Source organism: Macrosteles quadrilineatus, unplaced genomic scaffold, assembly GCF_028750875.1.
Source record: "Macrosteles quadrilineatus isolate MER2022 unplaced genomic scaffold, UCM_ALF_1.0 Scaffold_9__3_contigs__length_116548681, whole genome shotgun sequence".
NCBI classification, from domain to species: Eukaryota; Metazoa; Arthropoda; class Insecta; order Hemiptera; family Cicadellidae; genus Macrosteles; species Macrosteles quadrilineatus.
This window is the reverse complement of record NW_026542602.1, coordinates 47,605,808-47,628,552: the sequence shown is the minus strand read 5'-3', so window position 1 is coordinate 47,628,552 and position 22,745 is coordinate 47,605,808. Positions and strand designations below refer to the sequence as shown.

The 22,745-nt window shown below is 35.1% G+C and overlaps 2 protein-coding genes across 5 annotated transcripts in view; one reads left to right on the top strand and one right to left on the bottom strand.

Moving 5' to 3' along the window:
* Window positions 1–17,722, top strand: part of LOC129002205 (activating transcription factor 7-interacting protein 1) — a 49,628-nt gene extending 31,906 nt beyond the window's left edge. For 3 of the 4 annotated variants that reach the window (XM_054429846.1, XM_054429845.1, XM_054429847.1), the window contains exons 4-14: window positions 2,333–3,771; window positions 7,317–7,490; window positions 7,978–8,073; window positions 9,354–9,489; window positions 12,016–12,062; window positions 12,840–12,938; window positions 13,598–13,700; window positions 14,010–14,107; window positions 15,055–15,154; window positions 15,644–15,810; window positions 16,904–17,722. In XM_054429846.1, coding sequence (XP_054285821.1) covers window positions 2,333–3,771; window positions 7,317–7,490; window positions 7,978–8,073; window positions 9,354–9,489; window positions 12,016–12,062; window positions 12,840–12,938; window positions 13,598–13,700; window positions 14,010–14,107; window positions 15,055–15,154; window positions 15,644–15,810; window positions 16,904–17,005 — 2,561 coding nt within the window. In that variant the 3' untranslated portion in view covers window positions 17,006–17,722. The remainder of the gene's footprint in view (window positions 1–2,332; window positions 3,772–7,316; window positions 7,491–7,977; window positions 8,074–9,353; window positions 9,490–12,015; window positions 12,063–12,839; window positions 12,939–13,597; window positions 13,701–14,009; window positions 14,108–15,054; window positions 15,155–15,643; window positions 15,811–16,903) is intronic. The other variant, XM_054429848.1, reaches the window with a different exon arrangement.
* Window positions 17,723–19,680: 1,958 nt separating this feature from the next.
* On the bottom strand, window positions 19,681–20,514 carry LOC129003415 (uncharacterized). Its single transcript, XM_054431707.1, has one exon. It carries the CDS (start codon window positions 20,512–20,514, stop codon window positions 19,681–19,683), a length of 834 nt encoding a protein of 277 aa, XP_054287682.1.
* Window positions 20,515–22,745: the final 2,231 nt, after the last annotated feature.

Below are 22,745 nucleotides of genomic sequence, written 5' to 3'. Positions count from 1 at the left end.
GGAATAAGCTATTACCGTAGGTCTCATGGCAAGACCTAGACTCGGGACCGATTTACTTTTTTGTTTTGAGGTCCCCAGAGGCCAAAAACACCATCCGTTCAAATTCATATATATATATATATATATATATATATGAATATATTTATATATGTGTCCGTTAGCGCGATAACTCGAGCAAAATTGATCCGATTTTGATGAAATTTGGTACAAACGTGTAAACCTACATTTATTCGAACGAGTTCGCGAACCAGCATAATCGGACCATGGGATCAGGGGTTTATGGGGGGTTTTATGGGGTAAAAATGGGTTTTTCTAATTTTTGACCCTAAAAACTTAAAATTTCTAAATTTCTCTCCAAACCATTTTGAAGAGCTTAAAAAAAACAATAATTTAGTATATTGAAGTGTTTTTGAATGATCATTGACTACAGAGAAAATTAAAAAAATTGTAAATTTAAAATTCCCATGTTATTTTTATGGAGAATAAATAAACTGTTCTAGTTTGCTTGTTTATAGATATATTTTAATCAAATTTGGCAATTTGGTTTATTTCATATTAAGCTATCAATATTTCAATTGAAAAAACACATCTCAACATCTTCCCCGTAGCAGCAAACCTAACTACTCACTAAAATAATGTTATTTAAATAGGAAATAAATCTGAAAATTTACAGGGAATATTTTAGTAGAAATCAAGCTGGGTAAATGGAAATTCGCTTAGTATGCAGGTTTGCTGCGACGGGGATATTTTATGAATTCTATGCTATATTAGTAAAAAGTAAAAGAAATTGTACTAGGCTACCTCTGTATTCACAATTTACAAAGTGATCAACTTGTAGATTTAAATTATTTACAAAACCTTGCTATTTTAATATGTCAGATTGTGTTACGCTCCTTAAAGTCTTTCATGGTAAAACCCATATTAATCAAAATAAAGGGGATAAAGCGGTTCTAGTTAACCTATATTTTAGAATTTAAAAACTATTTTGATTTCAAAAAACTACAACAGTATTCACAAAATTCATTTTTTGAAATACTGTATTTGATAGGTTTTTCCTCAGCTTTATCATGTTATTAGATTTGTGTCGTCTGCTCCATTCTGTTCCATTGGCCAAGCCAGGTCACATGCCCATTCCACAGCTCACAATTCCCATTGCGAACTTATTTTCCAAGTTATTTAAATGTTTTAGGTATCCTAGTTTTGGTTTATCAAGGTGTGATTGAAAGGGACTAGCCTTGTCCTGGTGATTTTGAACTGCCTCTTATCGGCTATAGCCTATATATAAAAAATACCCCCGCCGCAGGAAACCTGCAGACTAAGCGAATTTCCATTTGCCTGGTTGGATTTACACTAAAATGTCTCCTTAAAAATATCACATTTATTCCCTATTTAAATCAACAGTTTAACACATACTTAGGTTTGCTGCAACAGGGAGGGTTAAAGTGTTTTTTTATGTAAAATGTTAATAGTTAGTAAGAAATAAAAACATTTTCCAAATTTGGGCAAAATATGTTAATAAATAAGCAAACTACAACAGTTTACTTATCCTCCATAAGAAAAACATGGGAATTTTAAATTTACAATTTTTTTGAATTTTCTCCGCAACCATTAGGCGCATTATAACGCTTCAATATACTAAATTATTTGTTTTTTTAAGCTCTACAAAATAGTTTGTAAAGAAATTGCAAAAATTTAAGTTTTTTGGGTCAAAAATGGGAAAAACCCATTTTTACCCCATAAAAGCCCCCATAAACCCCCGTTCCCATGGTCCGATCATGCTGGTTCGCGAACTCGTTCGAATAAACGTAGGTTTACACGTTTGTACCAAATTTCATCAAAATCGGATCATTTTTGCTCGAGTTATCGCGCTAACGGACACATATATATATATATATATATATATATATAAATATATATATATATATATATATGAATTTGAACGGATGCTATTTTTGGCCTCTAGGGACCTCAAAACGAAAAAAAAAATCGGTCCCGGGTCCAGGTCTTACCATGAGTACTACGGTAATAGCTTATTCCCTATATGGGAAATTCGCTAAAATAATAATAAAACGGTCCATTGTGAATTAAGTGAAAAGGCATAAACTCTAAGATGTATGACATTGAATAAACTAATACATAAATATACTTAAAGCTCATTGATTATTTTTGGCATAAGTTTTAAATAAACAATGCACATTGGGCTGAATTAATATAGGCCTACTGTATTTTACTGTCTTTGAATTTTGTGGACAAAAAGTTAAGTAGGCTAGTGATATTGTTGTTTAAATAAAATATAAAAACAACTTGTTTAACCAGTTTCTTTATTTCGTAGGTGACAAACTCAGGAAAAGAAGTGCATCTATAGAAGTTGTTGATATCATTGAGTTAAAGAAGCCAAGAATAGAAGACCAAAGTGTTTTAGCAGAAAATTTACCTGTTGAAAGTTTACCTGTTTTGAAAAGACCTTCATCGCCATCTAGTGAAAATGAGAACAAGCGTACAAAACTGCATGAAACTTTAGAAGATTGTAAATCTGTTGGTGGTGAAAAGGAAAATACAATAAAATCTGATGATAAAATTAAATCGGTTAGTGTTGAAAAGGAAAATACAACAAAATCTGATGACAACATTAAATTTGTTGGTGGTGAAAAGGAAAATACAACAAAATCTGATGACAACATCGATGTATCTTGTTTAAATAATCTTGAAAAAGATAACAAAGTTGTAGATGTTTTGTCAGAAAGTACAGAAGGAAAGAAAACAATAGAATGCAAAAAAACTGCAGAAGAAAATATTGTACTGAATACATCAGAAGACTCACTCACCTCTGATGTTATAAGTCCAAATGCTTCAAGTAGAAGTGAAGATGTGGTATTATCTGAAACAGTTACTGAAAAGGTTGCCAAAAACATTTCTGTACAGGAAAGTGATACTGTAACTTTTAAAACATCATTGACACAAATTATTGAAAAGGCATTACAGAGAGAAGATGACCCTTCTCTAACAACTCTTCAAACAGAACAAATTGCAACCAGTCTGAAAAATAAATCAATTACAAATTCTGAAAGAAAACTGTCAAGTTCAGAAAAAGTTATTGTGAGTGATGAAAATAATAAAAAAGATACTAGTTGCATTGTCGACAAATCAAAAGAGATGAAATTATCTCCTGAAGAATTACCATCAATCTCAAGTAAAACGTGTGAAACAAAAAAGGAGGAACCCAAAAAGTCAACATCTTTCTCAAAAGAAATATCCTCTTCTATTAGAAATCTAGAAAATAAACTTGCTGGGAATGTTTCAGATAAAAAGTCAATTAAAAATGGAATTGAAAAGGCTCAAGAATCTAATATACCTGTGAAGCCCGAACCAAAGAAGATGACTAACCTAGATTTTGCTATTGAGCGAGTTGTAGAAAAGGCAAGAATTCAAGTTGAGAAAAAAGTACCGATCTTGAAAAAATTCCATAAAGATCAGCTGAAAAAACTTAAACGGTCAGAGCTTGAAGAGATCATTGTTTCTAAAATATGTGAGGCCGTGTCTTATAAAAGTGAAATAGGACAGATGAGGTTGCGTACTCAAAAGTTAGAGGAAACCAACGAAATGTGGCGGAAAAAAGTTCACCAGATAGAGAAACAAAATAAGGAGTTGGAAATGGTACTAAAACGGTTCTTGAATGAATTATCACACATTAAGCGTGAGAATCAAAACAAACTGCCGTTACCATTCAAGGTGACTAGATCAGTGGGACTGCAAGTGGTGTTGGCCAACTCGGTAAGTTTCATTACACAATGTTTCTTGTTTCTATTATTACCTACTGTATCTCATGATAATTAAAAGTTAATCCACACATAAGGCATTCACTGAACACTGAACATTTGACAAGTTGTAGCAGATACTTGTGTTAGTATTTGCCGATTTCCAACCAAAATTTGTCGCTTTGTGGCAGGAATAGTAAATATTTAACAAAATAGAGTAGGTACAGTGGCGGCAATTGTGGGCCCAGGGTGGGGGGATGAGGCTGGGGGGGGGGCTGCAAGCCTTGACTGGGATTTTTTATAAAATTTTACTGGGACCTGGACCCGCTATGGGCCCTGCCATGTGGCCTCCCTATCATAACAAACTTGATATAAGTATTTATGTTAGTTTTTTAACACTGATCTAGCTTGAGAGATCTAAGCTAGAAAACTGAGCTTGAGCAGAGCTTTTAAAGAACGATTGCGATAACATCACCACAGCAGAACGCGTCTGCGAGTACCTATCACGCCCACAAGATTGAATGACTTGCGCTTTTACTGCGATCGGGATGTCTACTAGAGCATTCCCCCGCGGGTTACGATGAAGATGTCTCCGCAGCCGCGGGAGATGTTTAGTATTTTGCTGCGAAAGTGGAAGACAATATTAATGTTTCAGTGGCCATGCAAGATACTCAATATTTTGATCACAGAAGTCGTTGATGTTTCTTTATGATATATTGGATTTTGCTGCAATTGCAGAAAAAGAATGTTTCCGTCCCCACGGGATATATTAAGGATTTGGCAGTGATTGCGGTAGACAGCTGTCTAAATTTTGTCTAAATGACCGCAGGAGATGTCCTGGTCCTGGGTTTGGTTGCAATCACGTTAGACAATGATAGTGTTTCTGTGACTGCAGAAAGTATTCACAATTTTGCCACGGTCACTGAGGATGATGATAATATTTCCGAGAACCCATGAAGTTATTAAGGATTTTATATCGATCATGGAAGACTATGATGACGTCTCAGTCCCTCGGAAGATGCTGTGCCGATCCCAAGTGCAAGCTCATCTGTAAATACCCAGGATAATGTTTAAAGATTATTGGGAGAGGGGGGGCCCAGTGACAAACTTGCAGGGGGGGCCTACGGGTTCTTATGGCCATCACTATACTACAATGAGCACTACCGTTCACGGATTCAAAAGTAGACTAACACTAGTTGTGATTAGGGAAACAGCTTGGTGCTCAGCGAATGCCAAATGTGCAAACCCGACTTCTGGTTATGGAACAGATCAGTGATATAGGCATTTTATGTGAAAAGGTTGCTTTCCTGGAAAATCACTGTTCACTAGAGTTTTAGAAATACCCATTGAGCCTAGGTTGTATAGGAAAAGCCACGATACAGATTAAGTAAGGAGGTCCGGCTATCCTACAATGGAAAATTAGAGTTTAGAGGCAACTATAATAATTACTAAAAATGGTCACCCAACATAACACAGCTGTTGTAATAGGACTTCAGACAACAGATTGTTTAGATATAGGCCTACAGTAGCCTACTAGACTCCCCTTCTAGAACAAATTCTGTCATGAGCCTAGTGTAAATTTGGTAAGAAATTGACCAAACTGTAATTGATATTTTGTACAAAAATTCAAATTAAACCTTAGATTTACTGCAATATGTATATTTTGTGTTCATGCCAGTGGCATTTATTAATGGTAATTTCATTTTTTAATGGTTTTTGTTTGGGGACGGTATTAAACATAACCAATAGTTTGGATGTATTTACCATTGAGTTAGAAATACAGCTGGAGGTAACACTGGCACGGCAACTCTACTAGAAAATCGAGCCGCTATATAATGTTGTTATGTTGGTACCAACTAGGTTTTATTGCAACTACAGTATTTTAATTTATTTTTTTATGAACACGTAGATACCCAGTTATTGAAAGTATAGAAAAGGGAATAGTAAAGCTAAAACACTTCAGTTTGTACTCTATGAAATGGTTAGGGTAGAAACACACATACAGCGATTCAGAGCGGAGCGGGCGGGGTGATCCTGAGCGAGCTGTAGCAGCGCGACTGTGAGCGACTGACGTCGCACACATGGAGCAACTATCGCGAGAGCGACACGAACGTTAGCTGGATCATTTCCAAGATATCACATAGCAAGTTGGTAGCAATTTGCAGCACAGCAAAAAGGCTGCGGCCTTCGAAGTGGCAACATCGCAAATAGGGTTGTAACAGCTGTTTTGTTTTGGTAGCAGCTAATAGTAGGCCTGTTTGTGTATTTTTTAATGAAAATATGGACTCCACTTTAAATGTACAAAAAAATATTTTCAATTTTATAATCTTGTTTTGGTTTTCAATTCTATATGTTTTATTGTCAATATTTGAATACATTTATGTTCATAAATTTAAATTTAAATGGCTAATATCCGAATTAATGAGCTGGTGTCACCTGTTTGCCATGTTATCTTATGGGACGTCTGGTGCTAGACAACACCACATGCAACGTTGTGTGCGCGTTGCTACTTGATTGTATAGGTTTGATTTTGTCGCTCTAAATCGCGCCGCTTCTAGTCGCTATATGTGTGTTTCTACCCTTATAGATTGAATTTGACATGATAAATTCACTATTAGATATTCCATCCCTAATGGTAGACCAGCATAAATACATTCTTCTCTTTTACTTTCTTCCCCTATACATAGTTTATGGGAATGGAGAAAGTATTGTTTTCGTCAAAAATTTTGAGTTTGAGTGGATATATCCATTTTGGGTGGTCTCCCTGAACCCAAAAAAGTGGTTTTTGAAGTGATGTCTGTGTGTGTGTTTGTATCTATGGATGTGTACAGTGCTACAGACCACACCTGTAGTCCGATTTTGATGAAATTTGGTATGTAGGTAATAATCTGTGGTATCTCCAGGCGTTTTTTCAGTTTTTTGAAATCTTGATTTTTAACAGGGATTTTTCCATAAAACCCTTAAAATAGGTAACAGAAAAATCAGATTTTCTATAAAAATGGCCTAAACGATTTTGATAAAAATTTATTATGTTATAGTCCTTTAAATTCTGAACAAAATGGTAAAAATCCCATTTCCGCAAAAATTATGGTTCAAAAGTTAATGTAACTTATGCTATTTTCCCATAAAAAATCCTATAAAATTACAACAAAATCCCGGGTTTGATTAAAATTAATGTGATATGGTTCTCATAATTCTAAAAAAAATAATACAACCCCCATTACTGTAACAATTACTGTTCGAAAGTTATTGCAACTTTTATGATTTTTTCCTACAAAATCATTATGGTTAACTTCACCGCTTACCCATGATAAAGGTTGTTGACAAGCTTAAGGGAGAAATTATGTGTCAGATTGCTAATACCGTTTATTTTAACATATTTTGAAAACTCAAACATATGTAGGCTGCTATTTGATAAACTTGATTAACTAGATTCTCAAATTAACTCTCTTTTGTTGGTCCCCTTTAAAAAAATATTTTTGAGCATTTACAGGTACTGTGGTTGTACAAATATATGTTGTACAGCAATAGAATTACTTTTGACAGACTTTATTTATTTAGATGCATGGAGCTCTGGTAGCTTCTAGAAACAAATCAAACAACGAAGCTGCACAGACACAAGAACAACAAGGGCCTAGAACTACACAGGCTCCAGAACAACAAGGGGCTAGAACTAAACCTGAGAAAGATAATGCAAAGGAAGTTGTTAAACCTGCAACAACATTCATGCCTCCGGTAAGTGTATTATATAATTTTTTTTTTTTACTTCTTTGTTTGATACTGTAATACTGTTACTGGCTCACTACTAGTGGTATACTTTCAGATTAGCTCTGCACAAATCATTTTCAATTATGTCACAATTTTTTTGTAAAGCCCTTTGTTTCTTTAAAACTAATTTAATTAATTCTACACTGATCTTTGCCTTTATTTCTAAATGTATTATTTCTTTTTGTGTTTTGTCTCTTAACACTTTTACATTTTCTAATGTACCTGTAACTATCAATATTTGTTCTACCTAGTGTTATCTCCTGAAGTCAACACTGGGCATTTTGTGATGATGGCACTGATTTTATCATTGTGATAGCAAACAGGGGAGGTTTACTCCGCTGATGTATTCAAGTTATCAGCTTTTGACCATATTTTGACTTCTTATACGTAGCTATGAATTATTTGGTTTTGTTACTCTTCAATTTGTAACCAAAATCATTTTCTTCCACTTTAGAGCCTATCACTGTCAAAAGGAAGGATTGGGCGTCCACCCAAAACCGCATCGGCTCCAAGCTCTCGACCTACGACTCCTCAGTTATTGGCTCCTAAGGTAAGGGAAATTTCGTGCAATTTATATCTTGATAGAAAAAAATTAATCTGGACTTGTCAGTGACAAGAAAGGAGAACATCTAAAGAAACCTACACAAACAGTTACGGCCAAAAAATCCAACAATGGTACGTCAAGCAACAAGACCAGGGCTGTGTTTCCCTTACGGCGGTTGTTGGGGGCCTAGGCCTGTGAGGGGGGCCTAAAAGAATTGTATTACTCTTGAAAAAATGATTTCACCGACAATCTCTTTTAAGTCGGTTTGATTATTGAGGCAAGTTTTTTTTTTCTTGCGATGGCTTTCAGCAAAGGTTGCCTGATCGAAAAACACAAATTGTGCCGCTGTCCTACAAGAGGATGATGAAGTTTTCCTGACTGCAAAAGATGTTCACCAATTCTCCCATTCTACATGACCACAAGAGACGTTCATAATTTTGCTGCGATCGCAAAACACGAGGATAATGTGGGTGTTGCGGATGCAAACGCAGAAGATTTTTACTATTTCATTGTGCTTGCATAAGATGTAGAAAATGTCTGTTATTACCAAATGTGCTTACTATTTTGCCGTGAATGTATTTTTAATTCTGGGTGTTTTTACGGCAGTGGAATTTTTTACCTTTCAAAAGGGAAAGGTTCAAACCCTGGTCTTTTGACTAGGCTATCTAATGTCGACCTTTTTGTATTTCAAACTGTAGTCCCGATGTTTGATGTTTCTGTGACCACAGAAGTTATAGAAACCGATTATAGTAGGCCTATAGTTTTTGATAAAAAAAAACTTTCCATCAATGCAATTATGATCGGACTTGATTTTGGCCCGGGACCCGTAGGTCAAAGCTTTTTACCCAATATAAAGTAAAAAGGTCTGGCCCGTAGGCCCAGAGTATTATTAGTATAAGCTCTGGAAATGTAAATTAAATACATTTTGTCATAAAAACGTATAGGAGGTTTTTGAACACAGTTCTAGACCTTAAAAATGGGTCTAAAAAACAATAACTGAACGGCTTTAAAAATAATTTTCTAGGGAATGACCCCTTTTAGTGTGAAACACCCCCAGTAACATTAACATGACATACAGTGGGGTTCTAGGACCTTGTCAAGGGGTGGGGGGGTTACTGGGGCCCCCAGTTAATGTTTCATGTTTTTTGTCTCTTTGTTTTATTGTGTCACAAAACGTCTGTTACTTTCTGGACAGCATCTAATTCTTGCCATAGTCGTGGTATTTATTTGTTAGATTAATGTTATAGATGTAAGTGAACTATCAGTAAATCTCTTGTATCGTTTAGGTAACTCCACCCTCTACTCCGGTGAAGCAGACCACAACAACTCCTGTCAAAATCATTCAAACCCCAAATAAAGAGTTGGAAGTTATTGATCTCACAGATAAAGAAGAAAGAGCAAAAGCCTCACAAGCTACTGTTGGTAAGTGAAGCAAATTATTCAACACTTTTATTTAAAGATAGGTAATTTAAATTGATACAGGTTTTATCCAACGTTAGATGATTACTCTAATATTCATAATATTATCAGCTGACCCAAATCAAGGCCCCACTAGAAAAACAGGCCATGCACGGGCAGCGCAACACTACGTCACAATGGTGGATAGTTGTACCATAGACTAAGCAACACAAGTAGACTCCTCATCCCATTGTAAATTTTGAAGCTTGTTTTTTGTGTCTAGTTCATGTACATCCACACTGATCGCTGGGGTAGACGAAATTTTGTTTCTATTATTTTAGGATTATTTTCATGATTTGTGCTTTACTATTTGGTTATATAACTAGGAGACCAGTTATTGTTTATAATAATATCGTTTTATTCGGTTAAATCAGGTTTTAAATTATTGAAATAACTAGAAACAAATTGTAAACAAAACACAATCTCTATAGTTGGACGTACAGAAATAACAATAAAATTGGCTTCAGCTGTTCCTTAAGGATGACAAATCTACTAAGGGAGTATGTTTTATCTATGGTTGTACTAAACTCTTACAAACAGCCAGCTTGTTTATTTACCTAAAACATATGGGAATGGCAATGGCAATAAATTTATCAATGAAATCTATCCACTAGTGTGACGTCATGGATCCTGCAGCATGGCCTGTTTTTTCTAGTGGGGCCTTGCCCAAATCAGCTCTCAGCACAGTTATTTGATGTTTTACTATGTAAACAAACCCTTCACTAGATCGTAATTCTTGCAACTTATTGACTACTGAGTGAAAATTTAAAAACGTACGTTTTCATGTCCCTGGCCTTTTACTTCGTAGATACTGGATTTGTAGTTTATTATTATGTGTTTTAATATTTTTTGGGACGGGGGCAACATGTTACACACATTTATTTGGTTTTAAATAGGTTCTAGTTATTTTTTTCGTATTTTTAAAGTCTCTAAATTCACGACCATGACGTGTCCCTAGGGTACATTTTCCAACTTTCACGCTGTTTTTAGACTAATTATTCATGCCGAAATATATAAAGCCATATTTTTATGTCATCAATGGTTATTAAACTTGGAAAAAAGGAGCATATTATAATTTTATTGTCATTACAAACTGACTACCATGACAAAATATGTCTGTCCCTCGATTTGGCGTCACGACCATTTGGGAAAAATTTTCAACTTTGGAGCACGACAGTAGCAAGCCTGGCGTCGATGGAGTCAGTTGGTTTTAGAGACTAGTTCGGGGTGTATGTCAGGATTGTAGTGCCGGTCGTTTCAAGTTGAAAGGAGGAATTACAAGATTAATAAAGGAAAGATTGTGTTTTTTGTAATTTTGGTGTGTCCATGACCGTACGTAGTCATTCGATGAAGTAGAAACGGTGTTATTTTTTGTTTATGAGATATTTCAATTGCTAGATTAACCTAGAAGTCCACTTTGTATCCTCGAACATGAGGTGCAGGGCTACTGCCAGAACAGAGCCAAATAACACGTAATTTCACGACCAAAGTTTCACGACCATCGCGGGTTTTTTCACGACCAATCCAGCCTTATGGATTATAGTGTGTTTGGTCGTGACAATAACTTTAATATAATTGTAAATTGAACAGTTTAGTTCAATTGAAACACATATTTTTATTATAACAAACAGGATAATTGAAGGATTTTTTAGAAAGATTTATATTATTCCAGACAATTCACGACCGTACCGCTTGTCCCTGACCATCACGTTTATGATTTCTATCATAAAAATTTCAAAAATTAAAATATCGTCACATTTCAATGTTTTATACACAAAAGAAGCACACGTCTATACAAACATAGCGATTTTTCGGGTTTCAGGTAAGTTTTTTCGGAGTTATACAAACTTAAAAAGATTTGAATGGCTTTTTTAATTTTTTTGAGTTTTTTTATTTTTTTCTAGAAAGACCAAATATACCAAAAGCTCAGTGACCTTTTTATTGTATAATGGTCATAAAAGTAAATAAGTTTATAGCAAAACATAGTTATAAAAATAATATTAACTATTTTTAATATTAATTTAAACGTCCGTTATGGTCGTGACAGGATTTTGTGTTTTTCCACTAAAGACGCTCTTAAAAAAAAACTACCATAGATATTGCGTTACCATGGACATTCTATGAAACTTCAAATGTTAATGAAATAAAAATAATAATAAAAGTTTTGAAAAAAGGGGAAAAGAATTTGCAAAGTGCTTTTCCTGAAAACGTACGTTTTTAAATTTTCACTCTACTACTTAATTTCAGTTCAATTTTAATTTATTACTAAAACTTTAACCAAAGACACGTTATAAACTGATTCTTAAAAAAAATTGTTGTCATTAATTTTGAGTTCAATAATCCAAAAACTATTTGTAAAATGAGTACTTTAGACATTTATAAATTGGAAATAACGTTACTTTAGAATATCACAAATTGTGTACATCACTTATAATCATAGAAACTTCTTCCGATGATTATGCTCTACCAACATAATTTCTTTGCTCTTAGGTGGACAAATCAGAGTGGCGCCTTCAACACAAGTTTGTTTCGTCCAGGTGAGTTCATGTTACACTCGTTAGATAGTTATTTACTTTTTGTTTAGAACCTGTTGAGTAAAAATCCAGGGGGGAATAAAATTGTAGTGACAAAAAATACTAGGCCTACCCTTAGAACTAGCCACATTCAAATTTCATCTAGAAATGCTCAGGAGCCGATAAAATCCAGGGGTTGATACGAAAGCTGATTTACTAATTTTTTTAAAATTTAATTGAAGGCTCAGAGCTGTTGAAGTGTTAAAGACTACAGGCGCTCATTGGAGCTTTAAACATTGTTTTGATAGAAAAATATTAGGTAGGCCTACAGATTTTTCTAATTATGATTTTTCTATTTAAGGTCCTAATTATGATGTATAAACGAAGAATGTATCGTGATACGGATGAAATGAATTTAGATTAATTATCTTTGTAGTTGTTTGAACCGGAATGCTCCCAAGGCTGGTAAGTTGGGTAAAAACGCAATGTTGAGTAAACCTATCGTTGCGGGAAAACTGCTACCCCAAGCAATGACGGGGCTTAGATGTCTGATAACCAGTCTTGGAGATAATGACAAATTAACTGGACGTGAGGACTTAGGTAATCAGTACGGTTGTAATTTCAAATGGATTAAGACAATCCAACCTAGCAAACGATGTTCTTAATTGCAATAACAGTATCTTTTTAATACCTGTAATTTAAACCGCATCTTTCACATAGCTGGATATGTTCTGTGCATTATTTTTTTTAGCAAGTCTACAGGAATTTTTGTTGAGGTTTCAACTTGAATTCTGTTTACAGCAAAATTCGACCACTTCTCCGCCGCAACAGCCTCTGTATCTTGTCCAGAAGCCTGGTCAGAGACCTCAGTTCATTGTTGCTACATCCACTCCTAGTCCTGTGAGCATATTTACTATCAGCTAGGTGTAAGATAGGAAAGGCTGGATGGATCATGTATATTTAGGCTTTAATTCCGTAAAATATTTGCTGTTTCTCACTCTACATTTCTGTTTATCAATTTATCCAGGTTGAACGCTATATATATATCTGTTGCGTAGCCTATATATTTATTTGTCTCCATGAAAAAATGGAGCGCAAAACCAGAATGATAACGTTCTATCCATTTGTAAAGTTTATGTTAATATGAATCACAAAACCTTTTTAATATTTTGATGTAGGCCTAGTTATTTTTATTCTGCAACATAGCTAATCGTGAACTAAACCAAAATTCATTTTTTTAACTCAGCGGTACGGTTACAGTTAAGTTTTTATTACAATCAAAGGTGATTGGAACTGTTTTCTGTAGATTTAAATAACAACATAGTCCCCTTCAGCACTTTCACCCTGTTGCAAAACCCAGGAAAAGCAACTAGCTAGAATAAAACTATGCAGGTTTACGATGTTCCTTTTTAATGTATAAATAATTCAGAAGAAATCAAATTTTTTTGCTTCAAGATTTTCAATGGGTTAGTTAGTTGTTTTCAATTGGTAGCTTTATGTCTTAAGTTAACAATATTTAAAGAATTGAAGTGTGAGCTAACTCTTGCTGTAACTTGCAGCAACGGCCAGGCAGTACTACATCACGACCTCCACCGGCTCTCGCCCTTCCAGCTGTCTTCAGGGCGGGCGGCCACCTGATACCAGTGCAGACCAGTCCTCAAGGTAAATTATTAGTTACACACTTAAAGCAGAAAACGCTATATAGTTGATATGGGTTGAGTTTGATCAAAATGTGATGCATTTAGATGTTGACCTGGAAATAATTCAATGTTGATGGCATGCAGACCAATGTGGTCAGTATTGTAACACCATTGATTTGAGTCACCGTCACAACCGAGAGAAAACAATATTAATTTTAGGGAGCATTAATGGTTGGGAGGGATGTATAAATCTGCAATAGCCTAGTTAATTTGAGTAGCATACTGTATGTGAATTTTAGTCCTAATATTAATAAGGTGATTTTTGTTTCAGGCAATGTAAAACCCATCAATACAACACAACAGACAGCAGTAGCTAGGGTTCCTGTTCCTAGTGGTATGCATATGAAGCAGCAAACCACCACACATAAGGTGATAAAATATTCTTCTTCTTTTAATTTTTTGGTTACATTGGTTTTGGGCCATAAGCATTGTTGAAACTGAAACCTAACTTATTTAATCCTCAAACTGTAATAATAGTGGCCTCGTAATGTTGCCACCTTTAAACCACAAAGATTAAAATGTTACTTTCAGTGACGGATGCTGTTGTCCCACGATGGTTACATGGTGCATATGCCTTTTGATGTTTGAAACAGGGTCCAGCTGTCATTGATCAATTAATTGGCTTTTAATTATTGGTTATAGCCAAATTAACAGCTGGTGTTAGTCAGTATCAAAGCAACACAAAGGCATCTTACATTCTACTCTTCATCGTGCATTCATAAATGGTTAAAGTATGCCCAGTTTCATCACATCCTTTTTTGGTACATGATAATGAGCAAGGTACACTGGCTTCCTGCTAAATCTTGCCAAAGAACTCATTTGGGATCTCAAGCTCGGTTGGATGAACCGATAACCTCCACTGCTGTGTAGGCTATTTTGTGTGTGGAGCTATTTTGTAAAGTTGATTAAGTTGTGATACTTGTAGGAAAAGAGCTGCATGTTATTTCAAAATGGGAGGGAACAAATAAACGTAATCAGAGGAAACATATTCGGCACTCTTAACGCAGGGAAAAGCGTACTTGCTACTTTTGTGCCTATAGTGATGAGGTACCATCACCTTGCCCAGAGGGTTTTTTTTTTAAGTATAGTGAAGTAAAAATGGAAACGTTTAGAAAAATAAAGAAAACTGTGTAGGGTCTTCCAAGATACTGAATTCAGGCAGGAATGCACTCCCTACTTTTGTCCACAGTGCTTTGGAAAACCCAGGCTTTGCTCAGCTATTGGCTATTGCACATATTTGTAAGTTATTGCACAGTTTTAAATATTGTGCTGTGCACTGTCAGTGTCCGGTGTTGTAAGGTGTGTTTTGGTTGCAGCATCCTGCGCCTCTCCCTCCGGCTCCTGCGATAGCTTCAAAACCAGGCATGAAGGCTCCACCTCCCAAACCACAACTGAAAATAGCCAAAACCAACAACGGTAAGCACTGACTAGGCTTATCTGTTTTCTATGGCTCTAGGTAAAAAGTCAGGAACTACAGCCTGTATAGTACAATGAAATAAGCGTATAATTTATTGACAGCTATGCTAGGAATGCACTACTTTAAGCTTGGATTTTTCTGGCATAGCTTGTTGTCTTATGTGTTTTTCACTTTTTTTATATTTCTTTAATGAAACAAAACCCTCTTATTAACTGCCAAATTTCCAAAATGTAATAATAAACATTTACGAACAGTCAGTTGGTTTAAACCAATGCTAACTCTAATATAGATTAAGTGTAATAACATGGCAACTTTTGAAATCAACGGGGCTCTACTCCCACTTGAGTTTTGTAATAAAAATATGTCCTTGTCCATCTGTGGTATTGTTTATATTCCTGCATTTCAGCTCAATTGGTCCAGTAGTTGTCATATACATCAAAAATTTCATATTTATACTAGTAAGGTTAAGATTATACCCAATATTGCAGGTATCATGCTATCGTGGAGCATGTCGCTGTCAAAGGACATTGCCGACATGCAGAGTTACCAACTGTACGCCTACCAGGAGGGAAATCAACCTCCGAGCACTCAACTGTGGAAGAAGGTGGGAGATGTGAAGGCTCTTCCTCTGCCAATGGCCTGCACCCTTACACAGGTAGGCAACATAATACATTCTACGTTGTAGTAAATACAGTTGCAATTGATTATCAGTTGTTTCCAAACAGCATAGCAGATTCCTTACGATTTTACAATTAAGGCTCTGAATTCTAACTGACAAAATCCATAAGCAACGTACGCCGTATGGAGGAAATTTACTTATGGGACGACTGTGCGCTTCCAGTTCTAGTATGTTGTGTATGTATGTGCTGGGCAATATACTTGTGACAAGCAAGGAAGAGCGTGCAGCGAGCACTGTGTGGAAGTTCCTATCGGTCAATGTCTTCCTCCAGCGTGAGCGTTGTAGTGCGTGATGGCAAGGGCCGATTAGAGTACAAAGGGAGAAGTGGCAGTAAGACACCGGTGACTAGTGCTAGACACTACTTAAATGCACCGTTGAATGTTTCCTCTGTACCTTACTTCTCTGTGGCAAAATTATATTAAGGCATTCCACTGACGGAATAGTTATTTGACTAATGCATGCTACTTTCGCCAAATGTTATATTGTAAACAAGTACCGTAGGCCTAATATGTAGAAAAGCAATTGTTTAAAGATCACTGTTTTTGATTATTTCTTTGAATACCATTGTATTAAATTTTGTTAGTGTTGAAGTAAGATTTTAGATGTCATATAATAACTACTAAATGTAGACAAAATATAGGCTAATGTGCAATTTAAAGTGCAGTACAGTAAGTGTGAGAGAATCTGGTTCACAAAGGTTCAAGTTGAATGTTTGGCAATTGTTATTTTACATTTTCAAGAAAAAGTTTTTTTGAGAATTTATTAATAAAAGTTAATTTCCAAAAACAAGAATCTCCCATTTTTATTGGTAATTTTTTTGTATGATGTAAGTTTTTATCATAATTGTTAAATCATCATTGAAGTTGTGATTATGGGTGATGATGATGACTTTTTGTGATTCTGGATATTTTAAAATCAATCTATCTTGCCTCTACGTATGACTCGAGCTGCAGAAACTGCACCTTGGGCAGGTGAAAGGGAAACAAAAATATTGTCTTGTAAATTTCCTATTTATTTAATGATTCTACCGTATTGTCTGGTCTTGTATTGAGAATTTGATGTTTTTCAGTTCATCGAAGGCCACAAGTATCACTTTGCAGTAAGGGCAGTTGATTCTTACGGCCGCATCGGACCCTTCAGTTCTCCCAGTTCCATATTACTCTCTAAATAAAATCCAAGCAATACATTACCTCGTGATTCTCATTATTTATATTTACTTTGTACTCTTTATATAGCGTAAGGATGTTATTTTTCTAGACTGTTACCATTTAGTGGTTTTGCCAACATGTACTTATTGCACAACAATAAAACTTTGAATGGTGCCAAACTTTAAATATCCTGGCCAATTGTTATTTATTTCTTTTTGCATTTTTGTGTAGCGTGCAAGCAACATGATTTGTGATATTATGTAAATAATTTGCTGAGACTGTAAAATATTTTTACTAGATTTCAGTATTAAAATTTGTGGAAGTATATTATTTGACATTTTTGTTCTGGCAGTGTTTTAACTGGGCAGCTAGTTAGTTTTCTGCCTTTTCTTGTGATTCAGTGACACTCTGGACCATATTTAAATCTTCTCAGGTTTGTTTTTGTTTTAAGACTTTAATACTTTTTAACCTATTAAAACATGCTTCATGCGTTGCAAAACTATTTATCCACTGCCATTACGTTGAAATTAGGTTTTTAATAAGACTTGTTTGGTTTAGAAATAGATAATACAAAATTAATATTTCATACAATGTATATATTGTGACATTTACATTAAGTTATTGTTAATTTTAAACTGAAATGTTTACTGTTAATTAGATTGACAGTCTATTAGATAATTTTAGACTGATTGTAAAGTTACAAATGTATGTAATGTATCATAAATGTTGTTTTCAAGGTTTTTATTTTTGGTTTCTAGTTTCTAGAACCATGTGCGTTTCATCCCAAGAAAACGTGTTCTGTTATTTGCGTCATCAGGGTTTATATACATACAGTAACCAAATTCTTTTAAAAATGTTGAAAATTGTGATCCATTTAATAAATTAATAGAATCAAAAATATTTTTTTTTAAATGTTACTAGGAACTACAAAAATTAAAATGTTTTGATGCTTAACACACTGAAAATGAATTGTTTTGTTTGACACAAACAATATTTTAGTTCTTGACAATACACATATTTTTACAGGGCTGTAAAACCAAAATTATTAAAACTGGAAAAAACTTACCAATTTTTTTGTTATTTTACCTTTTTCCTATACATCAAAATTTAAATAACTTCTTAATCAGCATGATGCATGTTTTTGGTTTTACGGAGGGTAAATAAAAATATGTCTAATAACACTGAAACAGGTAGGCCTACCCTTAAACTGTTTTAACAAGACGGTAAATATAATTCACCTACAGTAGACACCCTGTTATCCAGACACCTTTTAACCTGACATCGGTTTAACTGGACTACACTCAGCAGAAATTACATCTCTTTAACCGGACAATTTCTTCAAGTTCTTGTGGGAAAGATTTTAGACCCGTGATCATGTGTCTTAATACAATGCTCTCCTAAATTTAAGTCAAATACTGTATACAGTATGCATTTAAACGGTCTGTTTTAACGAGTCTTTTGGGACGTCGGTTTAACCGGAAAAACCGTTATCCGGACTGGCCTCGGTCCTGAGGAGTCCGGATAAGAGGGAGTCTACTGTGTTGCGTCTGATGATGATTGGAGTGTCCAATTGAAATATATCACCATTACCATAGTTTTGTTTGATATATTTACCGGCTTGTTAAAAAGTATAAGTGTAAATAAATTTATGTTCAATTCAAGTGTTATTAAATGTATTTTTATTTCCTCTCCTTCAAATATTTAACTCTAAATGTTTAAATATTTAATCACTTATACTGCGTATACTTCAAGTTGGCCGATGGACCCGGGACTACCTGTGGCCACCCCTATAATCCCTCGCAGTGTTCGCCGGAGCAGCCCGATGTCTAGGCGATGAGTCACCTACTGGCTGTGTTTATACAATGGTAAAACTTTTTAACAGAGTAATCATTTTACATTTTCAAAAGTGTATTTGAAATCTGCTAAAAAAGTTATGAAAAATGATATAAAACTCGACCTGAACAAAAGGATTTAGGCAAGTTATAAGCTGTAAATCAATAGTAATAGGTTAAGTTCGGGACTGTTTGGGTGAAATTAAATTGATCGTAGAATTTGTTAATAGTAAATCTGTTTTAATGAGATATAATAAGCCTAATACGAATCACAATAACAATCAGTCAAAAACGTTATATATACAACATGCTATATACTGTACAATGCAAAATACTATACAAAACAAATCATACGCATCAATAAAAAAACAATACTGTACAACAAATTATTAACTATTAAACCAAATTAAACCTTCAGTGGTCTGTAATTGCTTCTGATAGTTTCACTGGCAAGGTCTTCTTAAATATGGATTCTTGTGTTGTCTCTGCAAGAGAAAAAAGTAATTAAGTAAATAAGTAAGTAAAAAGTAAGTTACGATTTGTTTGTAACCAAATTGACTGACGAAAAATTGAAAACCATTTATTTAATTTGAGCAAAGTTGTCAGCTGAAAAATTCAATTATGCTAGAAAAACATCTTTTCAAACTTCTTAGTAAAATAAAATAGAATTAAGCTAAAAAAAAACAGATTATACACGGTAATTTATGATAACTATAATTTTTATAAATAATAATACGTTTGTTTACAATCTAGTATTTTAATAAGTAGAAGTTTTTATAGTTTTAAATATTAAAATAATTTTATTTATTAAAACTAACTCTACAAAACTGATAAAAATACTTTTTTTAATAAGGGAAATAACTTACTCATTCAAGCTGAGCGACTCCCAAGTCGTCTTCCTCATCGCTGTCCCAGTCGCTGTCATCCACATCCGAGTCCCCTGGAGCCAGGTTAATGATAAGTTCCTGCACACTGGTATCGTCGAGACCTTCACTAAGCCAATCGTTGTCCATTTCAGTCTTCACGTGCTTGACACATTTTTCCCAGGTTTCGGGGGGATAGGAGTTCACAGCTTCCATGAAGAGTGTCTGAACGTCTGACAACTTGAATGTGGTGTTCTTTGATGCTACGTACCGCTTCAAATGGCCCCATACCATTTCAATGGGGTTATAATTACAATGATATGGTGGAAGTCTGATTACTCTAAATCCTAGGTCAGCAGCTTTCTTGTCAATAACATAGGAAGTAAGCTGAGGCTTATGAAGTTTGATGAGATTGTAGAGTTCAGGCTTACGCATATCTGGAGTAAATGGAATTCCACGGTTATGCAACCAGTCAATGTACTCCCCTTTTCTAGACGATGTTGTTGGTGCTGGATTATCCACCCGGGAATGATAGGGGGCATTGTCCATCACTATTGTAGAGCCAGCTGGGATTGATTTTAACAACACCTCAAAAAACCAGCCTTCAAAAACTTCGTGGTTCATCTCTTCGTGGAAATCAACTGTCTTTTTTGATTCAAAAATCAATGGTGGTGAGTTTATCCAACCATTGTATCCTCCTGCATGGCATATTATGAGTCTTTTCCCTTTTCCGAGCGGAGCATTTAAGTTGCAATCAGACTTGTCGTCCGTCCATCCCACCTCCTTTGTTGAGTTGGCGTTAAGCCACGTTTCATCGAGGAAAATTACATTTTTCATATCAACATTTTTCATTTTTCTTAAAAATCTACACCTAGATAAAGCAATACTAGGTTTTTCCATTAGCAGTTTTCTTTTGTTGAGCTTTTTCCAGCGGAAACCAAGGTTTTTCAACAATTTGGATAACGTTCGTAATGAGCCACTGAATAGACTTGCCTCACGAAGTGTGACCTGAAGTTTTCGGAGCGTTGGTACCTCTTTGCGTTTGTAATAATTTACCACGTGCCGACGAATCGCAGTTCTGTCAAAATCGTCCATGAGCGAGAACCGTGACTGCTTGTGCTTTTTCTTTTTTGGCGTTTGAAGTACAGGAGTCGAGTGGTTACATACAGCTACAGCTTCTTGTTCAGTTTCTTCTGCCAAGTCCAGTTGAATGTCACTAGAATGAGATGTATCAGCACCAACACTAACACTTTTCAACTCCGCCTTTATTCTTCCCACGGTCCGTATCGACACCTGACACGCTTCGGACACTCTTTCGACAACTTTCTTTACGTCTTTTAGCGGCCCTTTGTTGTCGCGTTCTCGCTCGAAATACTGGAGGACAGACGCAATTATCGTTCTAGCTTGGGAATGATACACTTTACCCCGTTTCTCTGAAGGAGGCATTACATAAGAATTTACGGCGAACAAATTAAATTGACTACTTTTAAAATTATATTCACTATACGTCCAGAAATGTAATTCTAAATAAGCGCAAAAACACTGGCCGAATTTCACGTACTCACGATGTGCACCCCTCGACTGTCACTACACACACTGGTCATATATTTGCAGTTTTACTAAATGAGTCACAACCCCTCTTTTAGAAATAGTATGAATCATCTAGAAACAGACTTGTTTGCAGATTTTCTTGTTGATTAACTTTAGCATTGTAACACCCTTATCACATTAAATATTATTTTGTTTTGGTCGAGTTTTATATCATTTTTCATAACTTTTTTAGCAGATTTCAAATACACTTTTGAAAATGTAAAATTATTACTCTGTTAAAAAGTTTTACCATTGTATAAACACAGCCAGTAGGTGACTCATCGCCTAGACATCGGGCTGCTCCGGCGAACACTGCGAGGGATTATAGGGGTGGCCACAGGTAGTCCCGGGTCCATCGGCCAACTTGAAGTATACGCAGTATAGTGCCCATTTAATGGGCAACAAGCTAATATGGTGGATATTGTAATTTTGTAAGGTTATGTTAAATCAAACTTTTAATACCAATTTTCAATCACTGAGATGAAGGCAGTGTTAATATGAGTCAAGGATGAGTGTAGAATGAAGTGATATGATCTTTTTAGCTTTGTTACTTTGACTGATCTGCTGTTTCATTAGCCAGGATCACTTATTTAAGCTTCACACCTAAGGCATTTCCAGCATATGCCTTATAATTTTTTTTTTTTTTTTTTTTTAGAACAAACTACCAGTCCTATACTTTAAAATTCAAGAACTAACCGATTTACTAAGATTGGTATATAGATATAACAATTTTTCATCAGTTGAAGGTGCGCTGGGAATTCCTTAGGTGTGAAGTTGGGGGTTGGGGTGCCCATAACCACTTTTTGTTTATGCCTTACAACTTATTTATTTTGAGAACTAAAAAAAATATTGAGAACAAACAATTTTTTTTGTGGTTGAGAAATGCAGGTATATTTTTCCTTAGATGGAGGTGCACGCTGGTAACCTAAGTAACCAGCTGAAGTTATGTAGGTACCAAGGTACCCATTTATCAGCTATAACTTTTATTTTTTGTGTTTACATTGTCTATAATGTAAATTGTGTACTCAAAATGTTTGAAACATTTTTTCTGATCCCGTGGACTGAAATGCATTCTGTAATACGATTTTTGAACACTAGGAACGTGAAGCCTGCTGAAATTCATCACCAACTTACATAAGTTTATGGAGAAAAAGTTATCAGTGATGGAATGTTAAGAAAATGGGTTCGACAATTCAATGATGGGCGAACCAATGTTCATGACAAGGCTCGCAGCGGGCAGCCATCTGTTGTGAGTCAGGAATTTGTTGAAAAATTAAATGAAAATTTTGTGAAAACAGACACTTTGACAAATGTCTAAACAATGGTGAAAACTATGTAGAAAAGTAGTTTAAGATATATGCTCTTTCTTTTTTTTAATTATCCTGTTTTTTCCCAAAACGGTACCTACCTACTTACTTTCTGGTCAAGCCTCGTAGGAAATCTAAGAAAATGTAATAGTATATTGTAAAGAGGCGTGG